This window comes from Prunus mume, linkage group LG5, assembly GCF_029339155.1.
Source record: "Prunus mume cultivar Tortuosa linkage group LG5, ASM2933915v1, whole genome shotgun sequence".
Taxonomy (NCBI): Eukaryota; Viridiplantae; Streptophyta; class Magnoliopsida; order Rosales; family Rosaceae; genus Prunus; species Prunus mume.
The window spans coordinates 15351409-15363046 of record NC_142702.1 but is presented as its reverse complement, the minus strand read 5'-3'; the positions used below and the strand labels follow the sequence as shown (position 1 = coordinate 15363046).

At 40.9% G+C, this 11638-nt stretch overlaps 1 protein-coding gene across 1 annotated transcript; it reads right to left on the bottom strand.

Moving 5' to 3' along the window:
* Window positions 1-7221: 7221 nt before the first annotated feature.
* On the bottom strand, window positions 7222-9108 carry LOC148917094 (glutamate receptor 1.2-like). Its single transcript, XM_089053609.1, has 3 exons — window positions 8806-9108; window positions 8143-8522; window positions 7222-7852 (listed from the first exon to the last, which is right to left on the bottom strand). The coding sequence occupies exons 1-3, from the start codon at window positions 9014-9016 to the stop codon at window positions 7496-7498; spliced, it is 948 nt and encodes a 315-aa protein (XP_088909735.1). The 5' UTR covers window positions 9017-9108; the 3' UTR covers window positions 7222-7495.
* Between the last annotated feature and the right edge of the window lie 2530 nt (window positions 9109-11638).

Genomic DNA, 11638 nt, shown 5'->3' with positions numbered 1-11638 from the left:
CTACATTCTCACCAGCCATCACATAATCACATCTCCCCTCATACGTCGGGACGCACCCGGCCACGTGTGGGGTGCAACACGCCGGCTAATCCAAAGGCGCGTGCGACCTCCTGGGGCTGGCTACATTCTTACCAGCCACAGCCTAGCTACATTCTCACCACCATCACACAATCACATCTCCTCATACGTCGGGACGCACCCGCCACGTATGGGGTGCCAACACGCCGGCTAATCCAAAGGCTGCGTGCGACCACACCGGGCTGGCTACATTCTCACCAGCCGGCTACATTCTCACCGGCTTGGCACGGCTACATTCTCACCAGCCATCACACAATCACATCTCCTCATACGTCCGGGACGACCACCACGTATGGGTCTAATCCAAAGACGCGCTGCGACCTCACTGGGCTCGCTACATTCTCACGGGCTACATTCTCACCACCATCACACAATCACATCTCCTCATACGTCGGGCACCGCCACGTATGGTCAACACGCCGGCTAATCCAAAGACGCGTGCGACCCTACACCGGGCTCGCATTCTCACCAGCCATCACACAATCACATCTCCTCATACGCCGACGCACCCGCCACGTATGGGTCCGCCAACACGCCGGCTAATCCAAAGGCGCGTGCGACCTCCTGGGGCACGGCTACATTCTCACCAGCCCCGCCTCGCTACATTCTCACCACCATCACACAATCACATCTCCTCATACGTCGGGACGCACCCGCCACGTATGGGGTCATCGCCAACACGCCGGCTAATCCAAAGACGCGCGTGCGACCTCCGGGCCCGCTACATTCTCACCACCGGCTACATTCTCACCAGCCATCACACAATCACATCTCCTCATACGTCCGAACGCACCCGGCCACGTATGGGGTGCATCAACACGCCGCTAATCCAAAGGCGTGTGCGACCTCCTGGGCTGGCTACATTCTCACCGCCCGGCTACATTCTCACCAGCCATCACACAATCACATCTCCTCATACGTCCAACGCACCGGCCACGTGTAGGAGTGCATCAACTTTGCGCCGGCTAATCCAAAGGCGCGGCGACCTCCTGGGCACAGCTACATTCTCACCACCGGCACGGCTACATTCTCACCAGCCATCACACAATCACATCTCCTCATACGTCCGACGCACCGCCACGTATGGGGTGCATCAACTGCGCCGGCTAATCCAAAGACGTGTGCGACCTCTGTGGGCTGGCTACATTCTCACCACAGCTCGCTACATTCTCACCACCATCACACAATCACATCTCCTCATCGTCGGGACGCACCCGCCACGTATGGGAGTCTGTCAACACGCCGGCTAATCCAGCGCGTGCGACCTCACACCGGGCTGGCTACATTCTCACCCGCCCTCAACATGATCACAATATGGAAGTACGTGAGGTAGTGCGTATAGCACTGTAAGCTAACATTCAATCGCTTTATTTACTTTTAAACATCCACACAATTTAAATATATAATTCTAATTTCTAATCTTATATAAACCTCAACCAATAAAGCATTCCATAAACTCCCCCATTTAAATTCATCAATTATCCTAAACCCACAAAATCCATTTAGCTCGACAACGTTCAAGACCTATCACTAAGGTCATTCTAACCTTCAAAGAAAGGTAAGACTATCTCGGAAGTCTCACGGTCGACCTAGGGTCAAACGGGCCTGCGGGGCCCATAACCTCCAAATTCCGATCCGAAAGATCCTATAGGTTCTACAGGCTCTAGGACACATGTCCTGCAAGTTTGGTCCAGATCGGACGGTCGGATCGCTCACGATCGCACGATCGGACGGTCACTAAAACCCTAACCCTAGGGTTGGCATTTTCGGAGTATCCGGGACTCCATTTTATGATCCGTCGAATCCTACACGATCCTGGTAATACCTAGATCAACATATTATAATTTCAGGACCATCCAATGGTCCAAACCTAGCGAACCCGGAAAATACTCGATATGCGATATCCGTTCGGAACTCTAACGGTATCCAAAATGAGATCCGAGCACACCTACGCGCTCGTGACATCGAGAGGATCACAATGGGACAAAAATGCCCCTCAGCTACAGTGCCCACGCGCCGCCACACGCGCCGGCAGCGCGTGGGTGTCTAAAGCGATATCGCATCGCCGGAAAACTTCCAAATCGTGAGCCAAGACTCCTACCCTAGGTAATACACCTAATTTGGAGTCACTTTTATTCTTGGACATACCCCAAAAACTGACCGGAAGTGGCCGGAATCGCGATCGCAAAACTGGCTGAATTTCAAATCGTAGATCAAGCTACTTAGCCTCAAAATTTATGAAATCCTACCCAACCATCAGCTAGATCATGCAGAAGGGATGAATTTCCATACCTTGGTTGCCAAAAATGGCGGCCGACGACGGAGAACGGCCGGAAATTTCTATCAAACCGGAGCTTTTCTCCTCGTTTTCCGCGAAATCACGGCGGTGGCGCGAGACCCATTGGGGTAGGAAGAGGACGGCGGTCATTTTGGTACCGTCCCCGTCGACTTTGGTGGTCGGACGAGAGCACGGCCGGCCAAAACGTGGCCGGCCACCGTGGCTGTCGCGAAATTCAGAGGAGAGAGGGAGAGACGCGCGGAGAGAGAGAGAGAGTGACGGGGGCAATTCCGTCTTTTAACCAAAAATCCATCTTCCAAATATTTACGATTATGCCACTGAGCTTCTTTTGACCATATCTCTCTCGTTACAACTCCGATTCGAGCCCACTACGTGTCTACGGACTCATCTCACCGTGCTCTACGCAACGGTACAACCGGAATTCCCAAATTCCTTTCGGGTAAGAAAATGACTAAAATACCCCAATCCCACGGGTAATTTCTCAATTCCACTTAAATTAATTAAACATGGGATAAAATTTGGGGTCGGGGTGTTACAAGAAGAGGGAGGTTTAATCCATCTAATAAATCGTGGCACCCTTGCTGGCTCGGTGCAAGTATTATGTATTTTAAACTGCTCCAAAAACTCCATGGTCCACTCTACAATTTGAATCCTTATCTTCCTCCGATTTGAAGTACTCATATAACATTTCTGCATCATGACCCTTTATTTTCTCCCTTTCATCTAGCTCAAAATTTCTTAAATCTCTTTCTATGAACCCAACACTTTCATGTCCACCAGCTTGTGTCTCCAAGAGTTCAAATTGTTGATATAATGGAATGTTCACATTGGAAAACTTTTTCACCAACTTTATTTTTGTATCTGATACACCACGATGAGATCTTAACAAGTGTACTCTAGATGGTGTTGCAAGTGGATGAGTATGTTCCTCAATGAAAGTCTTAACTACAAAATTGAACCCATCATAAACTACTGTTAACTTCGCTTTGCAATTTTCACGAACATTACCTCGTTCTCTTTCTATTTGTGTAGACTCACTGTCTTTTGTTTTTCCTCCACGTCTCATCTGTTTCACCTTCCTTAAAACAAACGTATCGTTTCCAAAAAAACCTCACTTGTTTCTTTCTTTTTCTTCTCCTTACTAATCCTGACACTAAATCCAGCATCCTTTGCGTAATCATTGTTGAACTTGTATGTTTCATCCAATGACTTGAATGCTAGCCCTGCTTTCGGTTTTTTATCATCTCTAACTTGAGGGATATAAAATTCATCTTTAGAAGACATCCATTCATCTAATGCATTTTCCATCACTCTGCATTTAAATGTATAATAAGAAAATTAGTACAAACATATGTAATAAACAAAGAAAAACCTCGAATGGAAGAAATAAATAAATAAAGGTCTGGAAAAGAAAAAAACAAACAGATTTTCACAATCAGTAACAAACAGCATAGTTGCAAGAACCTCATATTGAGACTCATGTTTGACAAAGGAAAAACTCGAATGGAAGAACCTTAGATTGAGATTCATGTTTGTTCTAGTAGTTCTGAAATAAAAAATAACACAAACCCAATTGAAATTCTAGGCGTACAAGGAATAGTTACAAAACTTCCAAAATAAAAAATAACAGAAACCCAATTGAAATTCCTAGATATGGGTTCATGATTTCAAATCCAAAAATTGAGTGAAAAACCTTTGAAGAACAAGAAACTGACCTTGTTGAAGTGCGAGGGAATGAGTGCTCCGGATTTTCGCTGGCTACGCCGGAGTCGAAGTTGTTGTGGCTACAGCGATGGGAGGAAGCAGAACGTGGAGGCAACGGGAGGAAGAAGAACAGATTTTTGGTTTTTAGTTTTTAGTTTTTTCCTTTTTTGTTAAGTGAAATTTAAAAGGTAAAAGAAAAAAGATATTTTAAAGTAAATTTTTCTCAACCCTTGGATTAAATCTAAGGGTGGGTGACCACCACTATAAATAAAATTAAAAAATCAAAATAATTAAATAAATCAAAATGGTTAAATTTTTAAAACCTTTTTAAAATTCCAACAGTCTCAAATCCTCTGATTCAAGGAAGGCTTCATTATTCAAACTCTCGGGAGCATTTTCAGCCTGAGTGCTTTGCCTTGTGTGAGCATGCACCAGTATCTCAGTAAATTTCGTTTCTCATAGTCGACACAAACAAGTGAAGGTTGATTCTCGCCGAGTTGATTTGCAATGTCACGTGGCTCATAAAACATAATCTGTTATTAGATTGCCTGAAAAAGAGAGAGCATGTAAGGTAAGGGGCTTTGACCGAATCAATAAGCTCCAAGATTGATAAATTTCTGAAGTAGAAGAATTGGCTCTTGTTTTTTTATTAATAAAATTTAGCATTCGTAAATTACACAAGAATTATATACAATGTTTTAAATCGCTATTGTGTAACGTGTCGCATATGTATATCTATTTACTTATTTATACATGAATGCATAGGCAAAGTTTAGACCATATGCATGCACTATAATGGAATTTTAATTATTTTATACTATGTTACAGTTCAATAGTCTCCAGAGGGAGACATATAAGGTTTGGGTGTTGTGCTGGTCCAGTTAATGACCAGCCGGACGCTAACGAGAGCTGAGATGGATGTAGACAATCTTGAAGGCAGCAGTCCAATTGCTACATAATATTTGAGTATTTAAAGGCCAACCATGACAATCCTCGCAATCAGGTGGATATAAAGTTTATGTTTAAGGATTTGAAGAATAAAAGAATTGATCCTTTTGGTGTTGCAAATTTTTCAGAAGTCGAAGCTCAAGCAGTTTATGGACCCATCTATTAAAGGACAGTTCGCCTCCCTAGCATCCTCAAGTGGAACCCAGGAGCCCGACCCTCTATGTTGGATGTTTTGAAGGAGTTGGAGACATGATTAAGATGATATAAAAAACTTGAGTGATTGAGTTGATAACACAAACTGTTTGGGTTCAAATGCTTCATGTGGGAACTGACTGTGCCTACAACACGCTGAGTCATATGAATATCTTCTTCTTCTTTGGAATTTTTTTTGGTCATGTCATTTCTTCCTCCCAACACAACCCTCCTCTTCCGGGTCTTCCTAATGCCCACAAATTCACTCAAGCCACCCACGTGGAAGAAGAAGATGACCCTTTGCTCTCCCTTGTATAAATACCGCTCTCATATCTGATGATGAAATGGTAGTGCTTAAGGACATGGGCAGAACTACCACAAGGGCTACACTAGCCCAGTGAGTTTTTTGGGATAAAAAATATTAAACATATATGCGCTTTCTTTTTTTCTTTTTTTTGGTTTGAATCACGAGGTGGTCCTGGATGGGCCCCAACTATGGGTGGCACCTTTAAGCCTTAACCACAACCCAGACTAATCCCCGCTCACACCGGGTCGGCCCGTAAGGGGTAAAGTGCTGGCCAAAGTGGTGACTCCATACGAGAACAGAGATCGAACCCCTGACCTTCTCTTAAGGAATGAGAGTGCCGAACCACTCACACCAACCACCTTGGTTATATATGCGCTTTCTTTCAAATATACCATAGTATGCATTAACTTATTAAAGTCTAATAAAATTCAATTCTTTATCAATTTAGTTGCATAGCAACAATAAAAATACACATTAAAATAAGTACACTTTCAATTATGTTGTTGAACATATTTTCATTTTGATAATATATGGTTTTTGATTGCATTTAATATTTATTTGTCTTAAAGTTAAAGCTTATTGGAAATTCCAAGGAGCTTGTAGCTTTTGACCATTTACCTTTGTCTAAGGTTCAATTTGTCCTCCCCAATATCGCCTTATTGAAAGAATGTTTTTATTATTATTGCAAATTAGTCAATTGAGATATAAACTAGCGTGGTTTATATGATTTAATATTTTATTTCTACAAAGACTAGAAATTGTATGAAAAAAATATGATCATTAGATTTGTAGTTAATAAATATAGTTACTCCACCCGTTGAAAAAAATCCTGATTCCGCCCTTCAAGGAGACCATCTCTGATGATGGATAATGAGAGAGATTGGTGATGAACCACCTTGATCCTCCTGGAGATGGCAATTCCATTAGATGTCGTTCAATCAGATGACTGAATGTGACTAATTCATAGGGGCTGCCACAAATTGACAGGACCCGCCCCAAATTTCTCGAAATTCGGGACGAATCCCGTGATAGTTCTGACATCGTACCGATGTTAAGCTCACTTACTAAAGACACGAGACTTTCTGCAGAAATTTCGGCAAAGTCTCCCTTAAAAATTGGACATTTTCCCAAATTTTCAACCTATTAAAAACAGTTAATAAACCCAACTGGCATCATGCACAAGTTAAAATTCATGCAGTTTACATCAATGGCCTCCGGCCTCACAAATCAAACCCTAGTACGGGCGATAACAGAGAAATCTAAGAGTTTCGGTTTTCAAATGATAACCAAGTTTAACGAAAAGGAAATGAACAAAGCTTATCCTACTAAAGTTCGGGATTTGGAAGTTCAAAGCTCGACTCTGCTACTCAACTCGGTCAACTACTGTGTAGGGAGCGTAAAACAGAAAAGTATGAGTGGATAAAAACAAAGTTTAGTTGACACTGAAAACAACATAATATAACCCCACCATTTAGAAAACGATGCCGAAAACCATATGTATTCAAAATCAATATAGCCATATATAAATATATAATTGAGTCCAAACCATAGTGAGATCCAAAATCCCATAATGAAACTTTATTAATCATCCCATTCAAATCTTTCCCTCTTACACCCAACCTAGTCTCTCAAAATGCATGTCCGTTGGCACGGCGAGCAAGGAAGTATCTTCATTGATAAACAAGAACGAATGAATAGATATATATATATATATATATGCACAACGTAATAGTTATATAAATATATATAGGTATGACACCACTAAGTTGTACGGGGGAAACAATCCAACTGGCGGATTGTTTGACTAGTCCACATGAAAGAATCCTCAATTGACTATGTGGCTAGGGAACGAGCCGTCCAACTGGGACTAAGCTCACCAACACGTACAACAAAATCCTCAATACTCGGACGCCTTCGACGAGTCCTACTCGCCCAGACTACCCCACTAAGGGTCAGGCACTATCTGTCTACTTGTTTTCTTCGTTTTCATTGGAAACTTTGTGAGAGAAGAACTTCCTTACACACTGCAGCTTTTCTCGAACCCGATATCTAAATCTGAATTTCTTCACCGCATACCATCTTTCTTTGAGTGGGAATATTATGAATATGAAAAGAGCAAAAGCTGAAGAAACCCCAGTAATGAGAAATAAACCACGGAAGGTATGGAAGTTTAGAGTATTGGGATCACTCGTTGTGTAGTCGAACATGGGAATTGTTCTCTTATGAAACCAGACCTTCTCCATATCTATAAGCTTTCCCTCTTCTCTCATTTGTTGAATTTGCCTTGACATATCATGGACCAGTTTCGAACCTTTAGGGAAAACCTGCATACACAAAAAAAGATGAACAACGAACTAATCAGCATGCTTACTTCCTGATTTTCTGCTTTTCTCCATATAGTTTTGATTTGCAATGCATATGTGTAATTAAATGGATGTAACATATTAGATTCGATTTAAGCTTAAGTAAAGTACATGCACTTAATTGTCAGAATCAGAAATACAAGGATCAAATTGGAAAATCATAAAAGACTACAGAAACTATAAATGCTAAGATGTTATGTGGCCAAAATATCATGCTTAATGCATAACTTAATTTAAGGGAGGTTACTCACAAAGCCAAAACCATTGGTGCTAGATTCGGGTTTAATCATGGAGTAGCCAGTAGGATAGTGTGCAAGGAAGATCTTAATGTACGGAACCTCTTCAACTATAGCAGAGACACCACCATGCTTACTTCCTCTTGATAAAGCGAGAGCATATTCTTCAATCGAATTATATAGTTTAACACCTTTGAAATTCAAGTTCTCTACCTTTCGCTGACTGATTAATGAACCTGAATGGTAACCTATATAGTTTCCTCTTGAGCTTAATTGTATTTGGTTAACTGTCATAATTGATGTCAGAGTTGCTGTGTAACTGGAAGTCAATATAAGCACAACAAACACCCATATGATCACTACAAACTTTGCTAAATTGTTTAACAACTTCTCCCCTGCAACAAAATCAAGACTGATCGTCAACTACAGCATCTATATTCGTAATTTGAGTTCGTTCTTTCATCTGAATGAATATGAGTACGGGAATTTGAGTGACAGAAGGAATCGTTCTTTCATCTATATTCGTAATAATGCTACTATTTCTCATATCTGTGTTAATTAATCAGAAAACAGAAGGAATCGTTGTTTCATAATGACTGAAAACTATTAAGATGTGCATTGACTAATTAGCAGTAGACTTAAATAATTGAAAGAAGTAGTGAGATATAGTGCACTTACTATGAGCAAACACAAGGGTTGAGAAGGCAAACCATAATATGGTTCCGATTTGCTGCGAATGTGTGCCTTGGAATTCTGGGTTGACAGGACGCTCAATTACCCACACTACGAAACCAGTGAAGATAAAGAAACCCGCACTTGTGATCCACAGATCTGCCGAAAGAGGTTTCAAGAAAATCCACATGTCTTCATTTTCATTTGATACTAGCATCCCCACACCTAAGTCAGTATATGGTATTGTAAAATCAACATACTGAGATCTCTTCGATGTGATCGTGGTATCCCCAACTACAGCATCGAATAGCCAATATTTAACCCCACTTTCAAAAATGTCAGTTTTTATAAAATCTTTCAAATATAGCCAAAAACTCACCAAAATAGACACAAATGCCCTTAAAAATGAAAACCCACATAAACCTAAAAAACAAAACCCTACTACACAAAGTTTGGAATCACACGCATGTCTGTAGCCATGTGGAGCATTTACCGGACTGCAGAAATAGTTGCTGATGATGACATGTGGAGCTTTTATTTTTGAAAGTCTTTCCCCCACCGCCCCCATGACTCCCTCATCCCGGTCAAACCCCCTTCTCCCTCATCCTGACCAGATCCTCTCCCGTCCACAGCGCAGATTAAATTTGTAGTACAAAGACTAAAATATTAATATGTGGCTTACCAGCTGATAGAGCATGTAGTGCTTTTCCTTTGGAATCTCTGGTGTGCAGAATTACTCTTGTGCTGTAGTTATTATGCAGATGGTAGAAATCAGACAGGGCTGTTGAAATGCAGCTGAGAATAATCTTTCCTTCCCTTGACCCCATCTCAAGAATCACACCAACATGAACCTCTTCCACAACAATATTGGGACTGCCATCAATTTCAGCACACAAGAGACCTAGAAGGATAAACAAGGTCACAAAGGACAGGCAGAGGATGGTTTGCATCTTCCCTTGAAACTCCATATACACAAGGGACCAACTTAATTTCTGCTTCTCTATTGTTTGGTTTAACACTTGATCAGTATCATCCTGCATACATATATAATGCTTCTTCATATGTTAATTAATTTGCGCTAGCTCGCCCGAGAATATTAATTTATATTAGTAAAATAAAATGCTAAGGAGGAAAACTATCACTATCAAGATACCGTTTACTTCTCTTTAATTAGTGGGAGGGGCTGCAGGCTGTGGACTGCAAGATATAAGAAATTCCAGTGATTAGGAAATTCCAGAAAGCAACGTGAATAGGTTGACCAAGACTTTGTGAATGGTGATATAGCTAGAATATGACAGGTGACAAAATTCAAAGTGAAAATTCTTTCAAGCGTGTTGCATGCGTTATGATAATTTAAGGAGCTTGTTATAATAATATTCATATAAACCGTGTGGGTGGTACAGCCTGAAGAGTAGCAGCAAATTCACAACAGAATGTTATTACCTTTGGCAGCAAGTAAGTTTTCATTTAAGACTTGAAGTCGCCAATCCTCTGATTCAAGGATTCAAACTCTCTGGAGCATTTTCAGCCTGATCAGTGCTTGTCTTATGTGAGCATGAACCAGCATCTGGGTAAATTTCGTTTCTCATAGTCGACGCTGACAAAGTGAAGGTTGATTCTCACCGAGTTGATTTGCAATGCCACGCGTCTCATAAACGTAATCTATTATTAGATTGCCTGAAAAAGAGAGAGCATGTAAGCTAAGGGGCTTTGACCGAACCAATAACAAGTGGCCCAGGAGGCGAAGTTCTTCCTCTCTGAGAGGGAATCTCATATCGACTGGTGCACTTGTTTCTCAAGGCAGCAACACTAGGCATGCTACGCCAATTTAAAGACTTTCGGTAATTTCGTATTTTTATTCCTTTTATTTTGTATCCACAGCTAAGATTTCAAATTTATGCTTTCTCTAAATAAAAAAGCTATCTTATGGCTTGGTGAGAGCATCCAAAATCATGCTCTCTATTTTTTAGTTAAATTTTAGCTAAAAACATATCAAAGTTATTTTAGGAGCTATCTCTAAAATTTAAACTTCAATCATGCTTTCTAGTTTAGGTTGTCATAAATGCTATAACTTTTTTTTGATTGGTCCATTTCTATTAAAAAAATAAAATAAAAAATAGTTAGCATTAAATAAAGGTTTGAAATACTAATTAAATAAAACAGCATTAAATTATAGGAAGCCACTAGGAGTCCTTTCTCTCTCCTCATATTTAAGAGCTCATACAGGTCTCCCTATTTTAGGAGGTGGATAGGGAGCATAGTTGGAGTTGTATTTTTACAATTCCTCCCTAAAATTTGTCTAAGGATATGGTTTAGAGAGCCCATTGTGAATGCTCTGAGACAATTTGGATGTTGAGTAAAAAGAGAACTTATTCTTTTCTACCAACTTAGTATTCCATAGGAAGCAACAGGCATATAAGGCCCTTTTGGTCTTGTCTATTCTCTTCACCAAGGATTAAAGGATTATTGTATCCGTGATTTTTACATTCGTTTCTACCAAGGATTATTGTGCCATTCACAGCCGTCAGCCGTGTGGATAGTAATCATGGCAAAAATTGACAAATCATACTCAGTATTCCATTCTTTTCACACATACAACCAAATTGGAAAGCACACAAGGATAACTAGGGGTTTAATTCAGTCCTCTTAGACTCTAATCCCTTGATAATTTGTTGGAGCTAGCGGAAATCGAGATCTATACAGGAAATAAGTTCTTTATCCCGGATTTGCATCTCACCTCTCGAGGAGTGCGATACAGAGAGGTGGTGTATAAGTTCTCCATTACGTCCTTATAAAGGAGTGTAGGATGACTTTTTTAGAGTGCCAATAACAACCCCTG